General features: G+C 45.1%; 1 protein-coding gene and 1 long non-coding RNA gene across 4 annotated transcripts; one reads left to right on the top strand and one right to left on the bottom strand.

The window, feature by feature from the left end:
• LOC311582578 (tissue factor-like) lies at nucleotides 1-10030 on the bottom strand. Of its 3 annotated transcripts, none has more exons than XM_084755769.1 (6): nucleotides 9898-10030; nucleotides 8711-8816; nucleotides 6020-6207; nucleotides 3949-4130; nucleotides 3058-3217; nucleotides 1-953 (listed from the first exon to the last, which is right to left on the bottom strand). In XM_084755769.1, exons 1-6 carry the CDS (start codon nucleotides 9983-9985, stop codon nucleotides 844-846), a joined length of 834 nt encoding a protein of 277 aa, XP_084611895.1. In that variant the 5' UTR covers nucleotides 9986-10030; the 3' UTR covers nucleotides 1-843. The 3 variants fall into 3 exon arrangements, with proteins under 3 accessions (XP_084611895.1, XP_084611894.1, XP_084611896.1); XM_084755768.1 differs by having other exon boundaries at nucleotides 3-953; nucleotides 3949-4133; XM_084755770.1 differs by lacking the exon at nucleotides 9898-10030 and adding an exon at nucleotides 9542-9626 and having other exon boundaries at nucleotides 49-953; nucleotides 3949-4133.
• LOC311582579 lies at nucleotides 9955-11720 on the top strand. Its single transcript, XR_014774146.1, has 3 exons — nucleotides 9955-10073; nucleotides 10284-10460; nucleotides 10848-11720. It is a non-coding gene; the product is annotated as an uncharacterized lncRNA (long non-coding RNA).
• The last annotated feature ends 2644 nt before the right edge of the window (nucleotides 11721-14364 follow it).

Raw genomic sequence — 14364 nt, 5'->3', positions numbered from 1 at the left:
AAGTTACCTAATGCAAAGAACAAGTAATAAATAATAAATGGAAGATATAAATGTGACAACCTCATTTCCAGTCATCTTTTTTATAGTAAAGTATATTAAATAATCTCAATATATACAAATAGAAGCTATTTAAATAGAAAATCCCACATATAAAACTTTTACAATTTATATAAATATATAGTGGTAACCATAGTCATTATTAAGTACCTTAAATCATAAAACTGTATGTAGTTTCCTTGTATGGTCTTATAAAAATAGAGTTGGCTGTCGAATGTTTAATTCTCACCATTGTCAGTTAAAGTGCTAAATCATATTACATATATCACAAAGATGCCCCAAGCAGAAATATCCTGCATTTTATATGAAAGTTTGCCAATTACTTTGAACTTCCAAAAGTACCTAGTAAAGGAACAAAAAGAAACCAAACACCACTTTCAGAAGAACAACTGTTAGAAAATTCCATCCTATTTCCATTTCACTGTTCTATAGCCTATGAAATTAGCTTCTCATATGTTCTCCAAAAGTCCATCCCGGATAAATGAAAGACATCTGCCTGGGTAACTAAGTGTCTTCCTGAGTGTAGAATACACAATCTAAAACATTTGTGCAAAAGGTGCTGGAGTGTTAGCCAGTTTGTACCGTTCAGTACATTCTAGAATGATAAATACAAGTGTCAGAATCAAATCGTTAGCTACAATAACAGGTCATGAAGGGAGCCTTTCAGACTATGCTCCTCAAACCCATTCCCCTCATCCTCTGTTCCACCAGAGGTCTTGCTAATGCTGGTAGTGTGACGTCAGCAGCTTCAGGCTCTTTCCTCTATTCCAAGTGCAGTGGGACGTTCTACCTTTGCTGCGCTGCTCTGCGTTTTCTACGCTGGCACAAAAATATGGACAGGAGGATGATAAAGATCATGACCATGTACACTCCTGCTCCCACAAGGATGAGTATTTCTGGAAAACAAAAACAAAGATTGAAGACATAAATTCAACTTGGGAACTCAAATCCCACTTGCAGGTGGGCATGACCCCAAATTACAGCACCTTCCTTTTTTGAAACTTCAAGTTTCTTTCTTCCACTGTTTACACCATTCTTAGATTAAGAATCTACCTGACCTCATATGCTTGAGAGAAGCTGACAGTGGCTACGGCGTTACATGAGCCTCCCAATGTTCCTCAGCCAGAAAAGACCCCGAGGAGCTGGATGTGAAAACACGGGTTGGAAATGTGGCCAAAAGTGACAGACCCTGAGCTTGGTGGCAGAGATTGTAATTTAGAAGACAGATGGGAAGGGCAAAGAAGAAGAGCCAAAGTGATGTTGCAGGAGACGAAGAGACGGTGGTTGGCAAGTGTAGTCAGGAGCTTCATGGAGGCAGCCTTGGAAATACCTCAGAGGATCTGTTTGGGTGGAGATGAGGCAGGGAAACTGAGGCAGAGGCTGAGGTCCAAGTAGAGCAGGGTTTAGGAAAGGGAATCTGGAGGCTGGTAGCTCAGGAGCTGCCCATGGGGGCGTGGGCTCCAATGGAAGGGGAACTTTCTGTCAATAGCAGTAAGGAGGCAGAATACTTCAATGTATTCTTGCATTTAAAAATTGCTTTTAGGTTAACTTAGCATGTGTAGTAATAGGTTTAATAATGGCATTTTCATAAATGACGTGTAATTACATTTGTTCTCATTCTTCCCTGGCTCCCACGCCCCTTTGTCTCTCTCCAGCTCTTTGCCCTAGGTAGGACACATCTCAACTTTCTTATCACATCTATTCTATTTCCCTTCCCCCCCCTTTTTTTTTATCTCTTTCTTCTCTGACATGGCCCCCTTTCTAGTCTCACGACCCATTCCACACACACATATGTGTACAATTTAAATCTCGGTTTCCAAATAAGAGAAAGATGTGGTATTTGTCTTCCTGAGTCTGGCCTACTTAATTTAGCATAATGAGTTGAAACTTTAGCAGGGGGCTGTGGTTCCTAGCTCTGCTTCTTCCCTCCGAGTGTTCAGGTGCCACTGTACACGAGGCTGGGAGGGAAGAGGCAGAGCCTGGAATGAGTGAGGTATGCTGGATCCCAGTCCTGTTGGGAATGCCGTGGGGGAGGTGGGGCGAAGGGGCGGGGTGGGGGTTGGGGGAGGAAGGCCTTCTCTGAGATTTTTAGCATTATGGCTCTCTTAGACAATAGTCAGTGAAACAGTTAACCAGCTCGTGTGTGTTTATTTGTGGTGAACAATGCCTATATAAACCTTGGGGAGTGGGAAGGGGTTTCCATGGTGAGTGTTGGTCTGGACTAAGATGCTGTGGATGCTTTATTTGCATGGAGAGGAATTCCAGGTGCCAGGCTACTTGGCTACCTCAAAAAACTGCAAGGATCAGGTCTTCAAACTACTTGTTTTGCAGCGCACATGCATTATGCAAGGAGGGAGCAGTATTTACTCCTGCCAGTCTCAAGACTGAGATTCTGGGGTTTTTGACATCTCTTAGCCTCATTCTAGCTCCATGCTCGTTTCTCCTGTACCACAGGCCACGTTCCTCACATGGGGCCAGGACACTGCTACTGTCCCCTGACGCTTCCCCCATGAAAACACTCTTTGTGGAATACTTACAGGCTTTTAGTCACAACAGTGCACACCGGGAAAGTGTGTTCACATGCACCCTCACACATAGCCCATGTAGCAAAAGTTCATCACAGACGCACTTAAATATCTGCCACGTCCACAAACTAACTGTTCCTGAGACCACTTCCCCACTCCATCCCAGATCATGGTGTCACTAGGAAAACCAGGCAGAGAAGCTGTGAGTTGATACTTAACTACTCACATCCTAACTGTAACCTGTACACCCAATGCCCATAGAACTTGGCCCATTGCAAGTGACCAGGGCAGCGCTTGATAACCAAGGAAACCAAGTGGGATCGTGTCTAGTGTCTAAATGCCCCTAAGAGAATCCAGAAAGAAACTAAAACAACCCAAGGCCATTTCTCCTTGAATGTTTAAACCAAAGAGCTACATGTTGCCCTGACATGGGGCAGCCGAGCCTCCCAGGGCACTGCTAGCCATGGCCACTCACCTCCCAGTATACTGGTCCATTGGTCTGTGCATTCCTGGGTGCTTTCTGGGCTCCTTTGGTTTCTTTTCCTGGACAGAATCTGAGCGTGTACAGTAAAGCAGTAGTCTTCCCCTTTGTCCACATCAATCAAGAATTCATTAGTGTTTATCCTGGCTGTTTTCTGTGAAAGGATGGAGAGTTCTTATTCACACAGGCTCAGACTGAGTTCTTTCCCTTAAGTTCCTGAGGAAGGTGACACCAGGGATCTAAGTAGAGCTTATGCAGACATCACTGAGGGAGGATTAGAAGTGACCTGGCTCATCAGTAACCCTGATAACTGCTAAAGATGCCTTTGCCAAGGCAGAAAGATACAACAAGTGCATCCAACTCAGTCCAGTCCCTTTTTTCTGTAGGAAAAGAAAGATGGAATCACCGAAGAAGGCACAATTAGGGGCTGGGGATGTAACTCAGTGGTAGAGAACCTGTCTAGAGTACAAGGCCCTGAGTAACAATGCCGAGTGTTACAAAGCCAGCATGAAGGAACACACACACACATACACACACACACACACACACACACACACACACACACACACACAAAAACGGACACACACGCCCCCCCCCCACATACTCATGAGAATACACACACATTTATCAGTCATTTCCCCCTCTGGTGTCCCCGATATGAGGATGTGGGAGCAGACAGTCTGGTCCAGCTACTTGCTTGGGAAACTGGAATCTCTGAAAAGACCCTGCTCAAGAACACAAGGCAACTAGCTCAGAAGTGACAGGCAGAAAGGAGATCTGTTGTCCATACCATCATGTCAACCCCCATTGAACTGAGAAGGAAGCAGCCTGTGGAGAATCTAGGATCTATAAAACAAGGCAGAAAATGAATGAAAACTCTCTCACATTTCCTGTACTTGAGTCATTTTGATAAGTAAGTATATAACTCAAGTCGTTGCCAAAAACTCCCCGCAGGGTGAGGAATGTGCCGTTCTTGCCCTTTCTGACTAACGTTCGTGAGTCTTCCACTGTCACGTTCAGTTTTGTGCCATCTTGTTTAAAATGCTGAATTACTGGCTGTCCGAGTTCTGCTGAAATAGAAAAACAATTTGCTTGGTTGGAAATTACAATCAACGTAAAGAAAAGATTACTTAGTTATCACAACTGACAACCCCTCCTTGGCTCCTATGGGGCATCTGGATAGACTCAAGTGCAGTAGCAGGAGTGGTGGCCATCCTAGAGCTGAGTCCCAAGACAGCACAGCACAATGCCATCCTCTGGAGACACAAGGAGAATCTTCCTTACAGCCACTAGGAAATGGGAAAAGAGCTGGTGGGATTCATTCTAATCACAGACCTTAATAGATCCATTAATAGTTTAGCATTTTAGCATGCACTCAATACGAACACTCTATGTATATTTTACATTTTAAAAACTGGCATATATTTCACCTTGGCATCATTATCCATATTTCAGCCATGTGTGGGTGATGGTGACAAGGCTGGATAATGGAGTTTTTCAAGCTTCCATATTTTAGCTACAATAAATTAGGGGCTGGGACACCCAGGAAATTTTCCTGGTCCATCAGGGAATCTATTTTAAGCTATTGGTTGCTGGTTCAGTTAGCTCAGCTCGTGTGCTCTGGTTATGTGATGGTCAAAGAAGCCCTAACTCTATGCAAGTCACAGTCTCTCTCTCTCTCTCTCTCTCTCTCTCTCTCTCTCTCTCTCTCTCTCTCTCTCTCTCTCTCTCTCTCTCTCTCTCTCTTTGTGTGTGTGTGTGTGTGTGTGTGTGTGTGTGTGTGTGTGTGTGTGTGTGTGTTTTTCTGTCATGTATCACAAGGGATTTGGTCTGGATTGCTGAAAGCTTAAGGTCTATAAAAGGTAATCATGGTTTTAGGAGGATGACTGTCAGACAGGAAGGAGACATGGAAAAACACAAGGGTAAACACACAAAGGAGTCCTAAGAAAGGGGCTTGTCAGTGGGGACCTTACCCAGCCACATCCATCTGCGTAATTGGACAATCAGGGCAAATGTCACAAGGAAAACTCTGGTCAGTTGTCACTCATCCTTCTCACCATCCAGTCACTCAGCTATCTGAGGGTACAGAGAGGGGACACCAAAAATAGGACACTTCTGTTTTAACCAGCAGGCCTTGCAGAAGGAGTAGAGTTTAGTGTCCCTAATGTGCTGCGTGTGCCTGTGAAATATCAGCTTCTGAAATACACACACACACACATACACACACACACACACAGGAAGAAGAAGAAGAAGACAAAGAAAAAGAAATTGTACTACTTTGCAGGAATTCTAATTTATTCCCTTATTCTTATATTCTACTTATTATGATATTCATTATTTTATAATATTCCTCTAACAAGGATATTGCATTTTTTGTGAGATGGCAGCCTAGCACACTGGGACAAAGGTGAGGAAGAAAGCATGCCACAGGTTCAAACCATCATGAGGGAAAGCTGGCACCTGCTGGCTCATCTCAGGACCACATGAAGCTCAGCTGGTTGAGGAACCAATCAGCCTATTTACAGCACAAGTGGCTTCCCTGTGAATTGTGCTTGTTTGGGGGAAAACCTAACCTAGGATCTCTGCTCTGATAAAGGATATAAAGCTCAGCATGTGGCATGTATTCTGACACAGTATCCTGAGGAAAAGCCACAAACCCAGCCTTGCTGTGACCCCAAGCTGGTTACTGGTAGGAACCAAGGGAGACTGGGGGAGAAAGTTCGTAGATGATGCAGTGATCAACACACAAGTTCATATTCTGTGAACATCCTGTCCATCTGCAGAGAGGGAGGTGCTTATTTATAAGATGCTGTGTGTGTGTGTGTGTGTGTGTGTGTGTGTGTGTGTGTGTGTGTATAGATACATCTTTAATCTAATGTCCAATAGGGGTCACAAAGTACAAGAATGTGCAGAAGCCCAGGCCAGGAGTGAAGACATCACACACCAAGCTACTTACTCTCTTGGTAAGGTGTAAACTTTGTGGCATTTGAAAAGAGCACTTCCTTCCATTTAGTCTTACTCTGGGGGACAGATAGGACCCTTGCCTCATAGGTCTTGTGCACATCCTGAATGATCTCCTCTGTGACGTCACACTCAGTGTCTGTGGTTAAGTTGCATTTGTTTTTCCAGTCTTTAGATCCAGATCTAATAGAAGGAAGGAGAAAAGCAATGGGAAGTTACAGGGCCTGTGTCCATCAGGATGGACGGCCTTCTACCCTAGTGCCCTGAGCTACCAACTGCAGCACAGGGAACCTGAAGAGCACTTCCCACCCTGAGCACTGAAGTGGGAATGCAAGGTCACCAGCCGCCAGGATGGCTGAGTCGGATTTTTCTTTATTGTATGTGAGCATGGAAGAACAGAGACACCAACTGACTTTCAAAGTCACACAGTAACTAGGGGCAGAGCTGGTCCTGTTTGCCACATTGCCTACATTGCCACATGCTAGCTGCAGACATGGTGCACCTCAGTTCCAGGCAGCCTGCGCACCCATGGCAGGCAGGCAGTGTGAGCCCTGGCTTCCCAGAGCCACAGTTCCATCTGGACAAATGACTGCTAGGATTCCCTTAGCCCTGGAGCCTCCTGCCCCCTGGGAAGGGTGAGGACCAGCTCAGGTCTCAGGCACTGACTGATGGAAAGGCATCCAGGATCACCCAGCTCAGCAGCAAGGGCCTGAGGAGGGTGACACCCAAGCCTGCGGGAATCCTTAAGCTGTGCCCTGAGCTCTGATGGTTGCAGATGTCTCAGTAATAGCCACCTTAAAAACTCAAAAATTACAGCTAATAAGGGCTTCTATTCAAAAATCAAGTCAACCCAAGGTATATTTCCAATGTTGTTCCAATTAAGACAACATATTAGAAGATAACCATTTCTCTCCTCATTAAATCTTCATTCCTAGAAGGAAAATGGTTTCCTGAAGTAATGCCAGTAATTAATTTCCTAAGAAATAATTACTCTCAGCTATTAGGATATGAATTGCCAAGTTTTGAGTTTAAGTCAGAGTCTCACTGTGTATTTCTAATTGTCCTTGAACACACATGTGTCCTTACACTCATAACCCCCTGCTTCATATAACTAAGCTGTGCAGGCATTACAGAGTGCCACCCAAACCATCTTAAATAAATTGAGGGGTGGGGCATGGATTATGGATAGGACTGAAGGCTTTATACAGGGCAGACAAGAACCGCGCCACCAAACTGTATCACAAGCCTGTGAAATGATAACTTTGACTTGATTTGTAACTATAGATTGTGCAATTCCTTTATCTCTATGTATCTGTGCACAGCTATCCATGCACACACGCATCATGCACACAGCTTCTCTTCCCCTGTGGTTTGGCAATAGTTAACCTGGAGCTCATTTTGATAAGCAGGAAAGCCGTTTAAAAGACCCACACCTGAGACTGGCATCCTAGTGCTATAAAAGGCTTGGCACAGGCTGAAACAGCACAACAAAGGGGGAAAACATGCTTGAATTTTGTCAGTTGTACTCATGTATTTACGTCACCACTATCAAAATAATTTCTACACCTTGATTTCTCAAGTCCTTGCACATCTGCTAGAACCTACCAGAAACCCAAAGCTTCCCAAGAATATGTAAAAACCCTCAGGAAACCACGTGGCAACGCTGAGACTTAGACTAACAGTGTTGCATTACTTGTTCCTGAGAGCTGTCAATCAGTGACCAGGCTTGATTGAGTTAAACAGCCCCAGACAGCAAAGGATGCAGACAACCCTTCAGTGTTTTCTAAGCCACTCAGTGACTCAGGAGTCTGGCCTCCACAGAGATCCTGTGTACAACCAAATTTTAATTCACAGAGTCCATACAGAAATGAATCAAACACTGCTTTGGGGCCATGTAGAAACTGGAATTCCTCCTACCTCGCCCTCACATGCCAGGAGCAGCTCAGTCTAGACAGTTAGTGACTGGAAAAGGCACTGGTGCTTCAGAGAGATCAGCTGCCATTGATCCCAAAGCATACTAAGACTGCCTGTGTGAGCGGGTTCACCACTCCACGGCTTATATGCACTTATTAATTTTCCTATTACACCAAATAAGTAGACACTATATCATTTGTTTATTTGGTTTATACTGTTAGTTTATTTTGATACAGGAGTCCATGTGTTGTTGGATGCCTTGGAACTCCTTCTATAAAGCTAAGAGTGACTATAAATTTCTAATCCTCCTGCCTCCACCTCCTGAGCAACACCATGCCAATTCTAAGTGATGCTCACGATCTCACCCAGGGCTTCAACTGTGCTAAGTAAGGACATTCCGGGCTCCTGTCACATTAGTTTAAAGTATAGAAATGTTTCCACCTTGATGTAACCTGACAGTGGCCAGAAAATTACTACAAAAACCCTATAATTTGCTAAACAGCCTCATCAATAACCAGTTTCAAAGAGTGTGCAAGATTGGGATGAACAAAAGCATTACTTGCCTTTTAAAAAATATTTGCTTATTACATATACAATGTTGTTTGCTTGCATGTACTCCAGCCGAGAAGAGGCCATTAGACCACATTATAGATGGTTCTGAGCCACCATGTGGTTGCTGAGAATTGACCTCAGGACCTCTGGAAGAGCAGCCAGTGCTCTTAACCTCTGAGCCATCTCTCCAGCTCATCATTTCGTTTTTGACCTAGCTTACCTTATCTGAACAATGTAGCGATAATTCATGGATTTGGGTTCCCACTTCAAAATTGTCTTGAAATTAGTTGAATTCCACTTTAAATGTAATGCTGTCTTTGGCATGCCTACAACAACACGAAAGACCTGTAACTGCATGCACTTTTGTGTTCATGACCTTGTGCTAACAGTCTAAAACAGTTTCCCAGACTCCATCATCAACAAGAAAAATGTTGCTAACTTATAAAAACAGAGGTGTGTGTGTACATTTTTTTTCTAGACTCATATCATCCTCCTGGCAGCATCCACACGGCAATTTGTGAAAACAGCTAAAGACCCTGAAGTCCTTCTTTAAGCTGTTCAAGGGAAAACCCACTTTATAAGGACACGGAAGGAGGGCTCAAGGTCCACGCAGGTGCCAGAGTCCCAGACCTTCTGAAGCAGCCAGACTCAGATAGTGGCAGCCAGGAAGGGTTTCATTCAATAAGGTTGAACCAGGGCGGGTACCACACATGTTAGACTAGTCAGGAATGCCCACAAACAATGCACAAAAAAACTTAATGTGACTTTTCCTACTGCAATCTTAAATATCTCTACACTGAAACTCACACGGAGAGCAAGGTAGACATGAAGATCGAGTGGCACCTGTCACATGTTGGGACACCATCCCATTTAAATGCACTTTTATCACGATCACCTTTTGCAAATCCCCAGGCTTCAGTTTCTGCCTCACCCCAAAGAGTGGGCAGATTGGGTGTGCACTCTGCCTTGCCTGAGCTTACAGCAGCTTTGCTTCTATCAGATCTAAACCAAAAGCCACAAAACCAGCTATTTATTACGGGAAGGCTCACACCTTTTCAAAGATAATATGTAAGCCATGCAAAGCAGGTTGACTTGGACAAAGGTGGACCCACGAGCCTGCCACCTTCAAGAGAGCAACTCCGAAGCTCTTTCCTCAGCGTTAAATCGTGAACCCAAACCACCTCATGTAACCACAGTGGACACACAGAGCCAGCATCTTCAGTGGTAACAACATCTATTACGTCCCGCCTTCAGTTCAAACCCTCAGTGCAAGCGCAACGGAGTCTACAGGTGTGGCGGGACACCTCGGAGTCCCCAAGGAACCAGAGGAGCCCCCAGCCAGCAAGGTCCGTTTCCAGTCTCCCACAGGCCGTACACCCTGGGCTCCTCAGGACGGTTGCCACTCACCTGCTGCCCCGGCCACCTGGGCGAAGAGGCAACTGAGATAGGCACCCGTGAGGGCAGCAAGGATGCCAGGGTGCGTGGGAATCTTCATGTCCAAGGGCTGGTGAGGAGGAAGCCTTGCTTTGGTTGTGGCGGCGGGGATGTGCCCTACCCACAGAAGCGATCAGGAGGAGCAGGAGGTGGGTACTGGCAGCACCCAGGCTTCAGGGTCCACGAGGGGAGCATTATAAAGGGTGACAGGAATGCGCCAGGTTCTCCACCTCTTCCAGCCTTGCTGTGGCCTTCATCTCCCCGCCCCTACCCCTCCCACCCCCTCACCCCCCACCCCCCCACCCTGGAAACTTACCTTCTTGGTGGCAGTCACACCTCTGCCCCACCCCCTTCCTTAGGAAACTCTTGTGTCCTGTAAGGGGTGACTCAACCATGATTCGACAACACTGCTGAACATGTCCCTTGGGTGCAGGCAGATCCAGATGCTGTCAAGGTCTCCGGCTTATACATGGATGACCAGCCTTGGATGGCTTGCCCAGAAGAAAGGAGTACATTGGCGAGACCAGAGTTGAAAGGTAAGGAAGGTTTACTTTTCCTGTTGGGGTGCCTAGCAGAAGATTTATCAGGGCCGTGGACCCTCCCAAGTAGCCCAGGACAGTTCCAAAGCCCTGCCTGCCCTCCCTGTGGCTTTCTGTCAGTTTTTTCATATGTTGCACAGTAAATTCGCGTTCCTGCCATTGACAAGTGCACTGAATTAAGTCTAAAGACCGCTCCCTCCCACCCCCACCTACCCCGCCCCCTCCCCAGTTTCCAAAGTGACTAAGGAACTGCGGTTTGAAGCTTGGAAGATTATGAGGGTGACTTCAGCAGTGGGCTGGGTAGATTACCCTGAAATGCAGAGAAACAAAAAATGAAACTGCAAAGTAAATAACATCTGGACTTTCAAATTTGTTCCTTTCTAGATGCTGGGAGTGGACCCCGGAGCCCAGCCATTCCAACACAACTCCGTCACTGAGACTGGCAGCAGCGAGGTGTCACTTGCATGCTTCGCCTTTCTTTACTGTATTTCCTAGCTTCTCTTTCTAGGATTTGCTGTGAAGCTCTTTAGGCCCGACAATGTCACTTCTATTGGTAGCACTTGTCCAATATCTTGTTAAAAGATTTCTTGTCATCCCTGGTTGACTGTCCAAGTTGTGCCTTCCTTTATACTACTGGTTCTCAACCTTCTCAATGTTGTCACCCTTTAGCACATTTCTTCATGTTGTGGTGACGCCAAACCATAGACTTATTTTCATTGCTACTTCATAGCTGTGATTTGGCTACTGTTATAAATTGTAATGTAATACTCAGGCTTCCAGGCACACAGAAGGCTCCCATGTCCTTAAAGCTTAGTTTATGATGTAAAAGCTGCTCAGGACCTACTGGAGCTCTCTCTTCTGTCTTCATCCGTTCAGGCCACTTTCACTGTTGAGGCCTGCCCTTTTGGGTAACATAACATCAACTGAGTTTGTTGCTGATGTAAAAAGGATCTCTACACAAGGTCAGATTGACCATATACTATGTTTATGTTCAGTGAAAAACTCTGTGGCCTTATTGTTCCCCAAAATTCCCCAACCACAAGCCCAGCTCCCCCCCCCCCAACTGCCAGGCACACTTTCAAGGTCAGCTAGAACTTCTTATTAGCAAACTAACTAGAATCAGAGCTGACCACCCTGTTCCACTATCCTGCCCCTCTGTATAAGCTGATTATGGGTTTCACCTTTAAATATGCAATATAACATCCCCCCAAGGATGTGGTTCAGATCCCTAACTGCCTGCCTCCCTGAGCTCAGACAATAAAGCTTTCTTTCATTTTAAGCTCATGTGTTTGAAGTGAGTTTTCTTGGCTTCCACCCAGGACCGAACACTAACAAACTACCTTAGTGCTCACTTTAGCAGCCCATATACAAGGGAGAGGAACCGGAGGGAAAAAGGAAGAAGGAGGAGAAGGAGAGACGCCTCCCTTAGACTGGATAATTTACAATTACAGAAATTCCAGTGTTGGGGGGCTGAAAAGTCTAAGATGAAAGTGCTACCAGACTTGGTGTTTTTCAAAGGCTCCTTCTGGGCTTCAAAGATGGTGATTTGTGTCCTCACACAGCTGGGGGAGGGAAAGGAACACCCTTGGCCTTTTCATAATATCAGTGATCCTTTGTATACTTCATGAGGATGAGACTTTTTGACTTAATCACATCCAGAAAACTCCTCCCACCTCCTGATACTTATTGGATCACACAATAAGGTTCCAACATAGGAATTTTCAGGCACACCCACACTCAGATCATGGTGAGTTGGAGGACAGAGAAAGAGCAGGGGCTGGGGTAGAGGGCTGAGGGCTGTGAGCAGAAGGGCTTTGATGGGTTTTAGAGCACAGAAATACTGTAGGTGAGGCACGTGTCTGCACGTTGAAGGTCCAGTGTCAGCCCTGGTACAAGGCCTGGGATTGGGCCTGAGAAAGTGGACTCTGGTTATAGGATGTAAACAGAATTGAGAATTGAAGAATTAAATTGAGGTCACATAAAAACAAGCAACAAAACAGAACCCGCAGCCTACACAGTGGCAGGGAGGTGAGAGGCAGGGACAGCTGTAGGAAAGCAGGAAAAAGATAGCAATGGTTTAGTGATTGACATGGGTGGGGCAGGAGGAGCAGGGGAAGGTCTAGGGACACAGGAGAGCAGTAGCAGGGCCACAAAAAGGATGGCTTCTGAGTTATCAGAATGCAATCTGGCAAAGAGCAGACACAGTGTCTTTAAAGCCCTATCGTTGAACAGACAGCACGAAGGGCTATTCCTCCTGAAGTAGCTCCTGATGAGAACAGAGTGAGGGCTCGGGACTTTTTATTTCTTAGAACAGATGCCACAAGTCTGCTACTCATTTCTGCTTTCCTTCCTGGTGTGGAGCATTTTCAAATTAGCCCCTCAAAAGTGTCTGTAGTGGTCAGCTACTTACTCCTGGGGTCTGTGCTCAGGGTAGAGACAAGCCAGCTGGCGCTCAGAGACACATCAGTTCACTCATCTACACTCCAAATTCTCTTCTTGTTCTATTTTAAAGTTTAAAAATGCTTTTCCTTTTCGAGGCAAGGATTCATGTAGCCCAACCTGTTTTTTTACGTCACCGTGCAACTAAGTCTGGCCTTCAACTCCTGATCCTCTTGCCTCTCTGTCTTAGGTGCTGGGATTTCAATTATGTACCATCATACCAAGATTTATATATATTTTAAAGCTGGAAATAAAACATCTCCCTAATATATTATGAAGGAAAAGGAAGAAAGGAAAGAAGGAAGGAAGGAAGGAAGCAAAGAAGAAGAAGAACAAAAAGGAGAAGGAGAAGAAGAAAGAGAAGAAGAAGAAGAGAAGGAGGAGGAGGAGGAGGAGGAGGAGGAGGAGGAGGAAAGCAGGTAGGGCTGTGTGCCTGGCGATGACATGCACCAGGGATAAGGCCTGCTGCCATCAGGTACTACTAGGTGGGATTCTTTCCCCCACAATCCCCTGCCTGCCTTGTCTCCCCATTCCCACACTCTGCAAATGCAGCAGGATGAGTCCTGTCCAGTCTCTTCTGCACCCAATTCTAGGCCCACAGCTAAGCCTGAATCCCCCTGAGGCCTGCTGCCAGCCTCGACAGAGAGGTGAGACCCCTACTCTCCAGCCTTCTCTCTGCTCTGTCCCTCCTGGGGAAGCCCAGCAGTGGTGAGCTGTGTCCTGTTCCCTTAAATAAATACAGGACAACACAATCATACAGGTGATGGACATGAATAAAATGTTTCGAGACCTGAAAAAAATGAAATAGAAGCAATAAATAAAACACAAACTGAGAGAATCCTGAAGGTGAAAAAAACCTAGGTAAGAGAACAGAAACTACAGTTGTAGGCATCATCAACAGAGTATAGAGATGGAAGATAGAATCTCAGGAATAGAAGATACAGTACAAGAAATTGGTAGATTAGTCAAAGAAAATTTCAAATAAAAAAGTTTCTAACACAAAACATGCAGAAAAATTGAGACATCATGAAAAAAAAAAAAAAGAAGAAGAAGAATAGGAATAGAATATTCCCAGCTCAAAGGCCCAGAAAACGGTTTCAACAAAATCATAGAAAAAAATTTCCCTAACCTAAAGAGATTCCTATAACTATACAAGAAGCTTACCGAACACCAAAAAAAAAAAAAAAAAAAAAAAAAAAAAGTTTTTTTTTTCTCCCATCACATAATAATCAAAACACTAAATGTATGGAACAAAGAAAGCTGAAAGAGGGAAAAGGTCAAGTAACATATAAAAGCAGAACTATTAGAATTACACCAGACTTCTCAACAGAGACTTTAAAACCAGAAGGGCCTGGGCAGATGTCTTGCAGTCTCTAAGAGACCACAGATGCCAGCCCAGAATACTATACTCAGTGGAACAGGAGAAAACAAGACATCCCAGGACTGTTGTTCAGCATGTGAA

Source organism: Acomys minous (assembly GCF_964271855.1).
Source record: "Acomys minous genome assembly, chromosome: 14".
NCBI classification, from domain to species: domain Eukaryota; kingdom Metazoa; phylum Chordata; class Mammalia; order Rodentia; family Muridae; genus Acomys; species Acomys minous.
Note: the sequence above shows the minus strand (reverse complement) of the source record. Positions and strands in the feature narration are given on the sequence as shown.